The following is a 17,495-nucleotide window of genomic DNA, read 5'->3' on the forward strand; positions in this document are numbered from 1 at the left end:
CCAGCACCTGGAGACTCATATCCCAGCACCTGGAGACCAGTATCCCAGCACCTGGAGACCCGTATCCCAGCACCTGGAAACCTGTATCCCAGCACCTGGAGACCCGTATCCCAGCACCTGGAGACCAGTATCCCAGCACCTGGAGATCTGTATCCCAGCACCTGGAGACCAGTATCCCAGCACCTGGAGACTCATATCCCAGCACCTGGAGACCAGTATCCCAGCACCTGGAGACCCGTATCCCAGCACCTGGAAACCTGTATCCCAGCACCTGGAGACCCGTATCCCAGCACCTGGAGACCAGTATCCCAGCACCTGGAGACCTGTATCCCAGCACCTGGAGACCAGTATCCCAGCACCTGGAGACCAGTATCCCAGCACCTGGAGACCAATATCCCAACACCTGGAGACTCATATCCCAGCACCTGGAGACCAGTATCCCAGCACCTGGAGACCAATATCCCAGCACCTGGAGACTCATATCCCAGCACCTGGAGACCAGTATCCCAGCACCTGGAGACCCATATCCCAGCACCTGGAGACCTGTATCCCAGCACCTGGAGACCCTTATCCCAGCACCTGGAGACCAGTATCCCAGCACCTGGAGACCAGTATCCCAGCACCTGGAGACCAGTATCCCAGCACCTGGAGACCAATATCCCAGCACCTGGAGACTCATATCCCAGCACCTGGAGACCAGTATCCCAGCACCTGGAGACCTGTATCCCAGCACCTGGAGACCAGTATCCCAGCACCTGGAGACCAGTATCCCAGCACCTGGAGACCAATATCCCAGCACCTGGAGACTCATATCCCAGCACCTGGAGACCAGTATCCCAGCACCTGGAGACCAATATCCCAGCACCTGGAGACCAGTATCCCAGCACCTGGAGACCAGTATCCCAGCACCTGGAGACCAATATCCCAGCACCTGGAGACTCATATCCCAGCACCTGGAGACCAGTATCCCAGCACCTGGAGACCAATATCCCAGCACCTGGAGACTCATATCCCAGCACCTGGAGACCTGTATCCCAGCACCTGGAGACCAGTATCCCAGCACCTGGAGACCTGTATCCCAGCACCTGGAGTCCTGTATCCCAGCACCTGGAGACCAGTATCCCAGCACCTGGAGACCAATATCCCAGCACCTGGAGACCTGTATCCCAGCACCTGGAGACCAATATCCCAGCACCTGGAGACCTGTATCCCAGCACCTGGAGACCCATATCCCAGCACCTGGAGACCAGTATCCCAGCACCTGGAGACCCATATCCCAGCACCTGGAGACCTGTATCCCAGCACCTGGAGACCCTTATCCCAGGTAGTTACTCACGCTGTAGTTAACAATTTACGAGCGCTAATTGTATTAATTTGGTGGCTTAATTACCGTTAAGGAATGGACTGACGTCATGAAGGTGTGATAAGCTCTTTATATTATCATAATTAATAATATTGTAATAACACGCGACAAATAATTATTTAGTTTGTAAGTTGACAAATCTTAATTAGTTCTGGAAGCCTATAACAGAGTCCTAATAGAGACAGGTTATTATATACTTTTTTTGGTACAGTAAATTATGTATGTAAGGGGGGACAGTTCCCACAGACCCCCCCTCACCCCCCTCACCTCCCCCCACCCCCCTCCTAGGAAGTTACTTGGTCCTCCTCACTTTTAAGAAGATTTACGGAAGCTGTTTTGCCGTAGTTACAAAATGTTAGTGAACTATTTAAGCTTAGTAATTAGTGAAGTTGGTCTCCATGACGTGGGGGGGTCCACCGCTATCACTGCTTTCACTGGCGGGGTCCACCGCCATCACTGCCTTCACTGGAGGGGTCCACCGCTATCACTGCTTTCACTGGCGGGGTCCACCGCCATCACTGCTTTCACTGGAGGGGTCCACCGCAATCACTGCTTTCACTGGAGGGTCCACCGCATTCACTGCTTTCACTGGAGGGTCCACCGCTATCACTGCTTTCACTGGCGGGGTCCACCACTATCACTGCTTTCACTGGAGGGGTCCACCGCTATCACTGCTTTCACTGGCGGGGTCCACCGCTATCACTGCTTTCACTGGCGGGGTCCACCGCTATCACTGCTTTCACTGGAGGGTCCACCGCATTCACTGCTTTCACTGGCGGGGTCCACCGCATTCACTGCCTTCACTGGAGGGTCCACCACCGTCACTGCCTTCACTGGAGGGTCCACCACTATCACTGCCTTCACTGGAGGGTCCACCACTATCACTGCCTTCACTGGAGGGTCCACCACTATCACTGCCTTCACTGGAGGGTCCACCACTATCACTGTCTTCACTGGAGAGGGCCACCACCATCACTGCCTTCACTGGAGGGGGCCACCACTATCACTGCCTTCACTGGAGGGGGCCACCACCATCACTGCCTTCACTGGAGGGGTCCACCACCATCACTGCCTTCACTGGAGGGTCCACCACTATCACTGCCTTCACTGGAGGGGGCCACCACCATCACTGCCTTCACTGGAGGGGGCCACCACTATCACTGGCTTCACTGGAGGGGGCCACCACTATCACTGCCTTCACTGGAGGGGGCCACCACTATCACTGGCTTCACTGGAGGGGTCCACCACCATCACTGCCTTCACTGGAGGCCTGAGAGAGTGAGAGAGAGGGGGAGGGAGACCTGAGAGAGTGAGAGAGAGGGGGAGGGAGACCTGAGAGAGTGAGAGAGAGGGGGAGGGAGACCTGAGAGAGAGTGAGAGAGAGGGGGAGGGAGACCTGAGAGAGTGAGAGAGAGGGGGAGGGAGACCTAAGAGAGAGTGAGAGAGAGGGGGAGGGAGACCTGAGAGAGAGTGAGAGAGAGGGGGAGGGAGACCTGAGAGAGAGTGAGAGAGAGGGGGAGGGAGACCTGAGAGAGAGTGAGAGAGAGGGGGAGGGAGACCTGAGAGTGAGAGAGAGGGGAAGGGAGGCCTGAGAGAGAGTGAGAGAGAGGGGAAGGGAGGCCTGAGAGAGAGTGAGAGAGAGGGGAAGGGAGGCCTGAGAGAGAGTGAGAGAGAGGGGAAGGGAGACCTAAGAGAGAGTGAGAGAGAGGGGAAGGGAGGCCTGAGAGAGAGTGAGAGAGAGGGGAAGGGAAACCTAAGAGAGAGTGAGAGAGAGGGGAAGGGAGACCTAAGAGAGAGTGAGAGAGAGGGGAAGGGAGACCTGAGAGAGAGTGAGAGAGAGGGGAAGGGAGGCCTGAGAGAGAGTGAGAGAGAGGGGAAGGGAGGCCTAAGAGAGAGTGAGAGAGAGGGGAAGGGAGACCTGAGAGAGAGTGAGAGAGAGGGGGAGGGAGGCCTGAGAGAGAGTGAGAGAGAGGGGAAGGGAGACCTGAGAGAGAGTGAGAGAGAGGGGAAGGGAGACCTGAGAGAGAGTGAGAGAGAGGGGGAGGGAGGCCTGAGAGAGAGTGAGAGAGAGGGGAAGGGAGACATGAGAGAGAGTGAGAGAGGGGGAGGGAGGTCTAAGAGAGAGTGAGAGAGAGGGGAAGGGAGACCTGAGAGAGAGTGAGAGAGTCTCTCTCTCTCTCTCACGTTATCATGTCCACTGATCTTTCCACTTGCCTCTCCTCTCACCCAGCTATCAATCATCGCCTTAATTAGTAAATGCGAGGCAGCGATCTTTGATAAAGCTTCTGTCCCCACCAGCCCCATCCCCCCCCCATCTTCCCCTCTCAACCCCCCATCATGCCCTCTCAACCCCCCATCATGCCCTCTCAACCCCCCATCATGCCCTCTCAACCCCCCATCATGCCCTCTCAACCCCCCATCTTCCCCTCTCAACCCCCCATCTTCCCCTCTCCCCCCATCTTGCCCTCTCAACCCCCCATCTTCCCCTCTCAACCCCCCATCTTCCCCCATCTTCCCCTCTCAACCCCCCATCTTCCCCTCTCAACCCCCCATCACCCCCCCCCCTCAACTCCGTCATTAGGGACACCCACAATTCGTCACTTTAATGATCACATTAGACAAAGTTTTCAAGAACATGAGCACAAAAACACAATATTTTTCACCACCAGTTTTCTAAGCGTTTATACTCGGCTTCTGATTGGTCAAGTCTTCCCAACTACTAAATTGGAAGTCTAATTTCTCGCTGATTTTAATTGATTGGTGAAGGTGACCCGTCCTCAGACCGTCCTCAGACTGTCTCAAACCATCCTGAGACTGTCCTCAGACCGTCCTCAGACCGTCCTCAGACCCGGCCTCAGATCGTCCTCAGTCCGTCCTCAGACCCGTCCTCAGACCCGTCCTCAGACCCGTCCTCAGACCGTCCTCAGACCGTCCTCAGTCCGTCCTCAGACCCGTCCTCAGACCCGTCCTCAGACCGTCCTCAGACCCGTCTTCAGACCGTCCTCAGACCCGTCCTCAGACCGTCCTCAGACCGCAACCCGCTCTCACACAAGACAGCACATATATGACTTAATGCTTAAAGTCAATATGTTGAATATGAATTAGTACATATGTCGTATATTCCAAGCTACATTTTCTCCAAGGCCCAAACTCTTCCTCACGTACCAATTTACGTCTCACAGTAGCCGTCCATCGCCATAGACAGCAGAATAGTCGTGATTGGTTTAATTATAATGAAAATTGTAGTTTTCAGGTCCCACATGGGTTGTGAAATTTACCTGTTATTATCCATGCTCTTAGAATATTACAGATCAGCTACATCCTATTGAAGGCTCGTAGTTTTTTTTTTTGAGAAATATCAGTTCTTCTTAGTAAATTATAACAAGCACTATAAATTATTACATAGAATAACAGTCCTTCACCAATCAACTTTATATACACTAGTTTGTGCTTTAAAAATCTTCAAAGAATGTATTGTAGGAACGTCAATAGAAAACGATGTTACGTTGAATGTCTATGGGGTAGACTACTGCAAACAGGATGGTATAGTGTCTGCTACCTTTTTTTATTGAGATATATACAAGAGTTGTTACATTCTTGTACAGCCACTAGTACGCGTAGCGTTTCGGGCAGGTCCCTGGAATACGATCCCCGCCGCGGAACATGTGTACTTGTTACAACCAAGTACACATGTTCCGAACCATAATGGAAACAGACCCATCTATGGGATGGGTTAACCCAAGTATCGCGTTTCCAAAAGGGTCGCCCATGTTGGAAAAGACGAACGTCGAAAGAATATTGTTGAAAACATCTTGATGACTTATTAAACCCATATTATTTATTAATCAGAAAGAAGACAGAAACGCGATCTATATGTAAAACCTCTACCAGACAAATATTTTAAGTAAAACCGAAGATATTTGTAGTTTTATAAAAGTGGCAGTTTTCATCGCTCGTCGAGTTCGAAACCCACAGCATTCATCTCAGAACAATGCCTATTTCACGCAGATTCCCTAATAAACGTAAGAGTTTTATATGTCAAAAGAAAGATATAAATTTAAGCTTCATTCTAAATACCTTACCATGGGCATATTTCAATTTAAAGCGAAGATACGTGTACTTTTATAATAGCCGAGCTTTGACCCCGGACAGATCGATCGACCGAGCAACTCTCTCTCAGAACAATGTTTATTTCACGTGAATTCGTTAATAAACATATATGTTTTATGTCTCAAGAAAGGAAGACACATTAGCTTCACTTTAAACTCTTTACCATAGACATGTATAAAGTTCTAATGAAGATACATGTATTTTAAAAATTACGGAGCTCCCACCCCGTACAGACTGAACGACAGAGCAACTCTCTCTCAGATCAATGTTTATTTCACGTAAATTCGTTAATAAACACAAATGTTTTATATGTCTTAAGCAAGATAGAAATCTGAGCTTCATTTTAAATACATTGCAATAGACATATTTATTGCTCAAGTGAAAATATAGATGTTACCACGGGCCCATAGAATTACCCAAATCTACCCAAATCCTCCTAGCATTACGTAAGTAATGTAGAAATATGGTATATTTACTTACTATAATGTTGGTGCTACACATAGAATATGATCAAACCAATTTTTACTCTGAAATAATCTAATTTCATAATTAAATTAGACGTAAATATGTGGCAGGTGACGCCATAGGAAGTCGACGGTCCAAGCGACAATTGTGTGGAGCGACTTATCCAAGATATATGGTCGCCTGGAGAGTGTTTGCTGCCATAGCAGCCTCCTGTACACAGTGATCCAGTCGTCGCATTTCATGGCTCAAATTGTCGCAAATTTAATTGGTGATATTAAGAAGTAGAATGTGTATTTATAATAATATCTTTCATAGACAGCCACTAAATACTTAATATTTATTAAACAAAACGTATCTGGAAGTTAAATCAACTCCACAGGACAATAAATTTGTTATATAGATACTAGCGTTATTCGTTGGTATGCGTTCGCTATTTAAACTACTCATGTCCTTTTCGTTCATAGAACCCCGAACCCTACACGCCCTCTGATATATTGCTTAATTAATAAAAATTCAAAAATAAAGATTATATTTGTATATGTTATCAGAAAATCAGAGATAAAATAGTTTTTGTGAATCATCACAGAGATTATACCTTATTAGAGAGGAAAAATATTTATACTTAAACAAGGCTTCTTGACCGACGCTCTCCTTATTGATATGGGAACTACGACCTTTCGAAGATCAATGTAATTTAATCTAGATATTGTAATAAACGAAGTTTTCTATGTCATCATAAAGACATAAATATAAGCTGCATGTTAATACTTTGGCATAAATATAACTGAAGTGAAAGTGAAGATATATGCCTTTTTATAGTTACTTGATGGCTCGCTCAGGGAGTGTGAAGGCCTCCACACAAGCCAATCAATTTTATAATTAATTTGCATATATGCAAAGTAACGCCATAGGTTTTTATGTCAGCATAAAGACAGATGTAGACGATAATGTAATTATATTTCAAGGAAAACATATCTTAAATGAAAGCAAAGATATGGTTAAATAAATAGCCAATACCACACCATCGCCGGTGTCCGGACACATGAACAGTTGCATTAGGTGAAAGGAAATGTACCCAACCATTTCCATTTACCCAACCATTTTGTGCACCCTATACTCATCCTCTGTGCGGTAATTTATTGTGCATCCCATACTCATCTTGTTACCAGTAGTTTGTGCAACCCATACTCATCCTGTGACCCGTAATTTATTGTGCAACCCATACTCATCCTGTTACCCGTAATTTATTGTGCAACCCATACTCATCCTGTTACCGGTAGTTTGTGCAGCCCATACCCATCCTGTGACCTGTAATTTATTGTGCCCATACTCATTCTGTGAGTCAATGGACATTGCACAACCCTTTCTCATTGTGTGAATATTTGCTTACTTTGCTTTCCATACTCATCCTCTGCGCGATAGTTTCTTGTGCAACCCATACCCATGATGTGAGTGGTAGTTCATTGTGTACCCTATACTTATCCTGTGAGTATAGGGTACACAATGAGTTCATTTGTACTCCATACTCATCATCAAGAAGTGTATTTTACCAGCATTGTAATATAAATTAAGAATAAAGGCTTAACTGGATTGCGGACCCATAATCCAAATAAGAGCCATCACTAATTATCATGACAAACTGTCTAGGCTCCACTTCCGCCTTCGACAAGCTGCTGCCGGAGGTGGGTATAGTTTATTGTACCCCCCGCACCCCCAGTCCTGGAAGGGGGGCACTGGGATGTGGACATGAGAACCATTACACCCCCCCCCACTCCTCCCCTGTTAATAATAATACTAATAATAATAAAAATTAAAATTTAAAATAATAACGTTAATAAATATTATAATTAAAACACTTACTGTAATACCCTAGTGCTTGAATGAAGGTGAAGGAAAGACCCAATAAATGTGTAAGTGAATTAAAAACCAAATTTTCGTTGGGTGAGCTGGCAGGTGAGCACCACCTGCCAGCTCACCCAGTAATGAACATCACCTGCACACTGCACCGAACCACTTGCCAGCAGGTGCAGAAGTACGATGGAGAGAGCAAAGTATACAATATTTCAAGTATAATATTAAAGATATATTTAGGATTTAATGTTTTCCTATAAAGTTTCAATAATACCTTTATATGATTTTTTTCTACCACAGACGTGGCCACACATTAACAATGCTAACCAGCATATATACATTTTCTTCTGTCCGCCATGGACTCTGTAACCCTTTCCACTACCGCCCACAAGATGGGTATGGGGTGCATAATAAATGAACTAAACTATCTAACTATCTCCATGGACAGGGTTAGAGATTTGTTAAACATATAGTTCAGGGATTTATTGAACAATCAACCACAGAAAGTGATTGTAGTGCTTTTAAAATGCTAGGCTAAGCTACATACGTAAATACATAGATACACAGATTTACGTATGCCCTACATAAAGTGTTCGATGTGTCTTTTACATAGTGTCATTAATGTGCATTTACGAAGGTGAAATGGAATTCTGATCAGCTTCCACATATACTTTATACACATACATATACACACACACACACATATACGTACATATACATATATACACACACACATGCATACACATACATTTGTCTCTTTTACTCTTACAAAGCAGCGTGGATCCCTCCTCTTCAGGCTGCGTCAAATTCGCAAACAAAACCCTGGTGTTATCAAGCAGTGCTACACTAGGAATGGTGTTATCAAGCAGTGCTACACTAGGAATGGTACGATTTTTGCGAAGAAGGAAAGTACAGGAAAAAGATATGAAATAAAATGTGACCAACAACTCCTGGCCTTCTTAAGTGATTGTGGTATATCTGAAAACCTGAACCCGACCAATGCCAGTACTTAAAATAACTCTTTCAGTGCCTGAGCCTAACCTAACTTAATCTAACTTTGTCCAAGGTGCTGTCTCTGCCTTACCATTTACCTAATGTTCTCTCATTCATATAATTTCCTAAATAATCCATCAAGTCTCCATGCACTTATGCAAGCATCTACCTCAGTTTCATTGTAAAATTTTACTCTTAAATCTAATCTTACCCTATTCCATTTAAATTTTAAATTTAATTGTATTGATCTATGTCATTTATTGAAATCAATTATTGATTTCATTTTTGTTCTTTTAATTAAGTTCATACTAATTTTAGGTTAAAACTAAGCTAAATAAAATTTATTATCTTTAAGATTATTTTACTTTACAATTATCATTGTCAAATTTTTTTTTTTATATATTCATCTTGACAGTCTCTACTGATTTTTTGTTCTCTCCGCCAAACTTGTGTATCCTCCATGGCTATCTTGTGACTTTTATTCTACCTCTAATTGTTTCGATTCTTTTGTTTGCTTGCATTTATTGTTGTGTCTTGCCATAACTATTCTCTAATTTTAGCAGACTCAATACTTTGTAAGCTCTTATTGTATTGTTATATTATTATATTGTTGTGTTTTGCTATAATTAATTTCTATTTTACAGCAGATTTAGTTTTCATCTGTTCCTGTAATTGCTTATCTTATTATATCGTGACATTATTGTATCTATATGCTTACTGATATTGATCCTGATCGAATTCTTCTGTCCCATACCCACACAAATCAGCACATTGATCATCATTATTGCAGGTATTACACAGCAAATCTTGCAAAAAACAAACTCCTAAATAGCACCTGCTTATCAGTTTACAACCAAAATGTTAGATCACTTGGTAAACATTTTGATGATATAAATGCACTACTCACAGCACTAGGTACTAAATTATCTTTCATCATTTTAACAGAAACTTGGCTAAGTAATGACTATACCCAACTCTACAATTTAGCTGGTTATAAAGCCATTCATAACTGCAGGCCTAATAAAAAAGGTGGCGGTACAGCAATATATTACAAAGATACCTTCATTTGCAATAGTGTCATTAGTGATAGAGACGACTATTGTGAATATACCTTTGCCAAGTTCTCGAGTAAATCCCTTAAATCCTCCCTGACTATCGGTGCCATCTATAGATTTCCTAATACCAACATAGCTTTATTCTCTGACAATGTATGGAATCTTATCATAAATAACAATCTCAACAAAAATCACATCATTCTGGGAGGTGATTTCAATATTGACCTGGGTCTTCAAAACAACCCTCAAGTTGACTATTTCCGTAACAGCATGCACTCCTGTATGCTAATCCCCACAATCACCAAGCCCACACGAGTCACTCAAACATCTGCCACTACCTTGGATCACCTATGGACTAATATAACAGCTCCCCTTACATCTGGGGTAATTTATGACAGAACAACTGACCACTATCCTACTTTCCTCATAGCAAACATTGACACATCACCACCAGAAACCAAAAAACTTTCATTCAGGCTACATAGTGAATCAGCTTTAGGCAATCTCTCTAATGCACTTCACAATATTAACTGGGAATCTGAATTTAATAATTCACAGGATATAAACTCATCAACTAACCTCTTTCTCTCCAAAACTCTAAGCCTCTACAACACTCACTGTCCCCTCCTTACCAAACAAGTAACTGATAAAAGAAAAATAACCCGTGGCTCACAAGTGGCATAATTAAATCAATCAACAAAAAACATGAATACGAAAAGAAATTTAGGAGTGGCCTAGTTTCAATGGAAGTAGTTAAAAGGTACTCGTCAGTGCTTACCAGTATCATAAGAAAAGCAAAACTTTCATATTATGAGACTAGATTCAAAGAAGCAAAAGGCAACATGAAAAGCACATGGAATACCATCTCTAACATCCTGGGAACTAAACAACACTCCCACAACCAGATAACACTCTCTAAGGATGGCCTTACACTGTCATCTGACTTAGAAATGGCAAATGAATTTAATAGCTTCTTTTCATCGATTGGTGCTAACCTTGCAAGTAAAATCCCACAGACTCAGACACATATTAACACATATCTCTCAGGCAGCTATCCAAACTCTCTTCTCCTCTCACCAGTCAGCCCGTCAGATGTTGTGTCTATCATACACTCACTAAAAACCAAAGCTGGGAACATCAGTGAAATCCCATCCATTGTATACAAGAGCGCCTCCCACGCCCTTGCGCCACCTATAGCTCTGCTGTTCAACAAATCCCTTGAGTGTCATACCTTCCCTGATATCCTTAAAAACGCAAGAGTAACGCCAGTTCATAAAGGAGGTAATCCGTCAGACATAAACAACTACAGACCAATATCGAACCTACCCATACTATCAAAAATATTTGAAAAAATTATCTACAAACAGCTCTACTCCTATCTCGTAAAATTCGACATTCTTAGCCCCTGTCAGTTTGGCTTCCGCTCTCAAAAGAGTACCAACGATGCAATTATTAGTCTCCTTGATATAATTTACTCAGCCCTTGACAAAAATGAGTTTCCAATTGGACTCTTTATTGACCTGAGAAAGGCCTTTGATACTGTTAATCACGATTACCTCTTATGTAAACTCCATCATTATGGAATCCGAGGCCATGCACTGGACTATATCCAATCCTATCTTAGTGATAGACACCAATGTGTAGCCATCAATAATATAATCTCTCCCACTCTACCAATAACCGTTGGAGTGCCACAGGGCAGCATCTTGGGACCCCTACTATTTCTTATATACATTAATGATCTGCCTAATGTCTCTAACATTCTGAAACCTATTTTTTTTTGCTGATGATACTACCCTCATTTACTCCAACCCCAACCCACATACACTAAATGATGTTGTTAATAATGAACTAAAAAAAGTCCACTTATGGATGTCAACCAACAAACTAACACTTAATATAGAAAAGACCTACTACATCCTATTTGGAAGCAAATCTACAAATGCAATTCAGCTTCAGATTGACAATGTAAACATTAGCAATAAAAATGATGGAAAGTTTCTTGGCATATTCCTAGACAAGAGACTCAACTTCAGTACCCACATACAACACATAACTAAGAAAGTCTCTAAAACAGTTTGTATACTCTCCAAAATCAGATATTATGTTCCTAACTCTGCTCTCATCTCTCTATATTATGCACTAATCTATCCCTATCTCAACTATGGTATCTGTGCATGGGGTTCAACCACTGCAAACCACCTCAAGTCCATCATCACCCAGCAAAAATCTGCTATCAGAATAATATCAAATTCTGCTTTCAGACAAGACACAGCCCCCTTGTTTAACTCCCTAAACATGCTAAACATAATCTCACTCCACAAATTCTCCTGTGTCAACTACATTTACAAAACCCTGTTCTTAAATGCAAATCCTTGCCTGAAACTCTTCCTGGACAGATGTAATAGGACCCATTATCACCACACCAGAAATAAATATCTCTTCGATATCCCCAGAGTTAAACTTAATCTGTGTAAACACTCTATGCAAATAAAGGGACCCAGTTTATGGAACTCACTGCCTACTGAATTGAAAAGCTGTCCAACTTTTACATCATTCAAAATCAATACTAAAAAGTACCTAATTTCATCTTCATAGTTTTTCACTTTTTGCCTTAAAATTGCACTGTATCAATTGCTACCCAATCTCCCAATCTTTTATGTTCCCAATTTGAACATCTTTACCATTGTGATCATTGCTGTCTTATATGTGCTGCCAATCTGTTGTATGGTGTTTATAAATCTTGTTATCTGTATCTTTTGCTACCCAATCTCCCAATCTTTATGTACCCATTCTGAACATCTTTACCATTGTGATCATTGCTGTCTTATATGTGCTGCCAATCTGCTGTATGGTGTCTATTAATCTTGTTTAAATTACTAATCAAGCTGTCAATGTAATCAATCAGAGCTTTAATATAACAATGTGCTTTAATATACTTACTTATCTCTCTCATCTCATTTTTCTCTTGTAATGTATCTTTCATTTATCAATTCTGATTGAAATTACCTACTTAAAATTATCTGCTAGATTAAGGACCTGCCCGAAACGCTGCGCGTACTAGTGGCTTTACAAGAATGTAAATACTGTACTATCCAATGTATTCTCACAAACCCATTGTACCTTCTTGTATATATATAAATAAAATAAATAAAATAAAATAAAATACTCTGACAGGGTGAGATAATTGATAAAGAAACTACTGTGCAATTAAGCACTTAATCACTGAAGGTGATGAAGGTGCTTTCACAAGCTCAGGTTATATAGTTACATCACATACATTCATTGTATAATTGATACGTTACATGGTCAATCTAGGGTACAAGTCCAATATATCATCACGTCTCATCATGTGTTGAGACTGTAAGTACAGATGCATGTACTTTACCTGAATAAATGTTTGTATTTGTATTTACAGTAGGTATAATTTGCAGTCTCCGTGGTGTAGTGGTAAGACACTCGCCTGGCGTTCCGCGAGCGCTTTGTCATGGGTTCGTATCCTAGCCGGGAAGGATTTACTGGGCGCAAATCCTTAACTGTAGCCTCTGTTTAACGCAACAGTAAAATGTGTACTTGGTTGTAACAACGATTCTTCGCGGCGGGGATCGTATTCCAGGGTCCTGCCCGAAACGCTACGCGTACTAGTGGCTGTACAAGAAAGTAACAACTCTTCTATATATCTCAATAAAAAAAGGTAGCAGACACTATACCATCCTGTTTGCAGTAGTCTACCCCATAGACATTCAACGTAACATCGTTTTCTATTGACGTTCCTACAATACATTCTTTAAAGATTTTTAAAGCACAAACTAGTGTATATAAAGTTGATTGGTGAAGCACTATTACTCTATGTATTTATTTATTTATAGTACTTGTTATAATTTACTAAGAACAGCTAATATTTCTCAAAACAAAACTACGAGCCTTCAACATGATGTAGCTGATCTGTAATATTCTAAGAGCATGGACAATAACAGGTAAATTTCACAACCAATGTGGGACCTGAAAACTACAATTTTCATTATAATTGAACCAATCACGACTATTCTGCTGTCTACGGCGATGGAAGGCTACTGTGAGACGTAAATTGGTTCTCACCTCATCAGACTGTCCTCAGACCGTCCTCAGACCCGTCCTCAGACCGTCCTCAGTCCGTCCTCAAACCCGTCCTCAGACCGTCCTCAGACCCCTCCTCAGACCCGTCATTAGACCCGTCCTCAGACCCGTCCTCAGATTCGTCCTCAGATCGTCCTCAGACCCGCCCTCAGACCGTTTTCAGACCCGTCCTCAGACCCATCCTCAGACCTTCCTCAGACCGTCCTCAGACCCGTCCTCAGATTTGTCCTCAGACCCGTCCTCAGACCGTCCTCAGACCCGTCCTCAGACCCGTCCTCAGACCGTCCTCAGACCGTCCTCAGACCGTCCTCAGACCCGTTCTCTGACCATTTTCAGACCGTCCTAAGACCCGTCCTCAGACCGTCCTCAGACCCGTCCTCAGACCATCCTCAGACCCGTACTCAGACTGTCCGCAGACCCGTTCTCAGACCGTCCTCATACCGTCCTCAGACCTTTCTCAGACCGTCCTCAGACCCGTCCTCAGACCGTCCTCAGACCGTCCTCAGACCGTCCTCAGACCCGTCCTCAGACCGTTTTCAGACCGTCCTCAGACCCGTCCTCACACCGTCCTCAGACCCGTCCTCAGACCGTCCTCAGACTGTCCTCAGACCGTCCTCAGACCCGTCCTCACACCGTCTTCAGACCCGTCCTCAGACTGTCCTCAGACCGTCCTCAGACCCGTCTTCAGACCGTCCTCAGACCGTCCTCAGACCGTCTTCAGATCCATCCTCAGACGGTTTCAGACCGTCCTCTGACCCGTCCTCAGACCCGTTCTCAGACCGTCCTCAGACCCGTCCTCAGACCGTCCTCAGACCCGTCCTCAGACCGTCCTCAGACCCGTCCTCAGACCGTCCTCATACCGTCCTAAGCCCTGTTGCTTACGCATTGTTATGCATAAGCAACAGGGCTCCATTAAGGAACATATAATCTCTTCCCACAAACAAACCATCACCAGAGAAATCCTAGTAAACAACACAGAAATCATCGATAGATACAGCGATAGCAGGCGGCTTGACGTTTGCGAGGCACTACACATCTAAAAGTCAACACCAGCAATCAACAGTCATTTAATGCACAACTATATTCTACCCACTTCAAGACTCCGCACCAATATAGAAGCATCAAGAGGAACTATGGGCCAATAGGCCCTTTGCAGTTACTGTACTTTCATTCTTTCTTCTCACTTATCCAATTTATACCCATTGCACTGTCTTGTGTTGGTCAAAAGTTTGTTCACCTCATCCAAAACTGTTCATCAAGCAACATATCACCTCACCCAAATGCGAGTATATAACACAAGCTGTTCAATGTTAGCAAATTCGCTCCTGTGCCAGGTAAGTCCACTACGGGCTCACCATAGCCCGTGCTACTTGCCCCGCTCTTGTGCCAGGTAAGTTACGGGCTCACCATAGCCCGTGCTACTTGGAACTTGTTTCGAGTAGCTTAATCTATAACACCAACAACAACAACAACAATGTTAACATTAAGTAAAACTATGTTTTCAGATTACAGTTGTGGGTATGGTGTGTGTAAACTAAAAAATGAAAATGAAATAAGAATAAAAAATAAAAATGAAGAATATTGAAAATGTAATAAGTTATTACGAAACGCGTTCTAGTATCGCGTTCGACTAGAAATAAAAATTAATTTCGGAGAATTGATTTTTTAATTACCATCGACAGTAAAAAGAAACATAAGAATTATTGAGAAAATTCGTGTTAGAATTACTAATCTTACTTTTTTGGTCTTTTTTAACAACATATGTTTACAAGAAAGACTGCTGCCAAAATATACTAACAGCTCCAGCTTGACACCTCCAGCTTGACAGCGCCAGCTTGACACCTCCAGCTTGACAGCGCCAACTTGACAGCGCCAGCTTGAAAGCTCCAGCCTGACAGCTCCAGCCTGACACCTCCAGCTTGACAGCGCCAGCTTGACACCTCTAGCTTGACAGCGCCAGCTTGACAGCTCCAGCTTGACACCTCCAGCTTGACAGCTCCAAGTTGACAGCTCCAGCTTGACAGCGCCAGCTTGACACCTCCAGCTTGACAGCGCCAGCTTGACAGCTCCAGTTTGACACCTCCAGCGTGACAGCGCCAGCATGACACCTCCAGCTTGACAGCTCCAGCTTGACAGCTCCAGCTTGACAGCGCCAGCTTGACACCTCCTGCCTGACAGCTCCAGTTTGACAGCTCCAAACTGACAGCTCCACTGTGACACCTCCAGCTTGACAGCGCCAGCTTGACAGCTCCAGCCTGCACCTCCAGCTTGACAGAGCCAGCTTGACACCTCCAGCTTGACAGCGCCAGCGTGAAAGCTCCATCCTGACAGCTCCAGCTTGACACATCCAGCTTGACAGCGCCAGCTTGACAGCTCCAGCTTGACACCTCTAGCTTGACAGTCCCAAGTTGACCGCTACAGCTTGACAGCGCCAGCTTGACACCTCCACCTTGACACCTCCAGCTTGACAGCGCCAGCATGACACATCCAGCTTGACACCTCCAGCTTGACAGTTCCACCTTGACAGCTCCACCTTGAAACCTCCAGCTTGACACCTTCAGCTTGACACCTCCAGCTTGACAGTACCAGCTAGACACGTCCAGTTTGACACCTCCAGCTTGACACCTCCAGCTTGTCAGCACCAGCTTGACACCTTCAGCTTGACAACTCCAGCTTGACACCTCCAGCTTGACACTTCCAGCTTGACAGCACCAGCTTGACACCTCCAGCTTGGCACCTCCTGCTTGACAGATCCAGCTTGACACCTCCAGCTTGACAGCGCCAGCTTGACACCTCCAGCTTGACAGCGCCAGCTTGACAGCGCCAGCCTGACAGCACCAGCTTGACACCTCCAGCTTGACAGCGCCAGCTTGACAGCTCCAGTTAGACACCTCCAGCGTGACAGCGCCAGCTTGACAGCTCCAGCTTGACAGCGCCAGCTTGACACCTCCAGCCTGACAGCTCCAGTTTGACAGCTCCAAACTGACAGCTCCACTGTGACACCTCCAGCTTGACAGCGCCAGCTTGACAGCTCCAGCTTGACACCTCCAGCTTGACAGCGCCAGCGTGAAAGCTCCATCCTGACAGCTCCAGCTTGACACATCCAGCTTGACAGCGCCAGCTTGACAGCTCCAGCTTGACACCTCTAGCTTGACAGCCCCAAGTTGACAGCTACAGCTTGACAGCGCCAGCTTGACACCTCCACCTTGACACCTCCAGCTTGACAGCGCCAGCATGACACCTCCAGCTTGACACCTCCAGCTTGACAGCGCCACCTTGACAGCTCCACCTTGACACCTCCAGCTTGACAGCGCCAGCTTGACAGTTCCACCTTGACAGCTCCACCTTGAAACCTCCAGCTTGACACCTTCAGCTTGACACCTCCAGCTTGACAGTACCAGCTAGACACGTCCAGTTTGACACCTCCAGCTTGACACCTCCAGCTTGTCAGCACCAGCTTGACACCTTCAGCTTGACAACTCCAGCTTGACACCTCCAGCTTGACACTTCCAGCTTGACAGCACCAGCTTAACACCTCCAGC

The 17,495-nt window shown here is 44.5% G+C and overlaps 2 protein-coding genes across 2 annotated transcripts; one reads left to right on the forward strand and one right to left on the reverse strand.

Moving 5' to 3' along the window:
• The first annotated feature begins 7,569 nt into the window (after positions 1-7,569).
• On the forward strand, positions 7,570-14,880 carry LOC138368877 (mucin-20-like). The gene is made up of 2 exons (XM_069331592.1): positions 7,570-7,620; positions 14,071-14,880. The coding sequence occupies exons 1-2, from the start codon at positions 7,570-7,572 to the stop codon at positions 14,878-14,880; spliced, it is 861 nt and encodes a 286-aa protein (XP_069187693.1).
• An 866-nt stretch (positions 14,881-15,746) lies between these two features.
• On the reverse strand, positions 15,747-17,189 carry LOC138368878 (uncharacterized). Its single transcript, XM_069331593.1, has one exon. It carries the CDS (start codon positions 17,187-17,189, stop codon positions 15,747-15,749), a length of 1,443 nt encoding a protein of 480 aa, XP_069187694.1.
• Positions 17,190-17,495: the final 306 nt, after the last annotated feature.

This window comes from Procambarus clarkii, chromosome 26 (assembly GCF_040958095.1).
Source record: "Procambarus clarkii isolate CNS0578487 chromosome 26, FALCON_Pclarkii_2.0, whole genome shotgun sequence".
Taxonomy (NCBI): domain Eukaryota; kingdom Metazoa; phylum Arthropoda; class Malacostraca; order Decapoda; family Cambaridae; genus Procambarus; species Procambarus clarkii.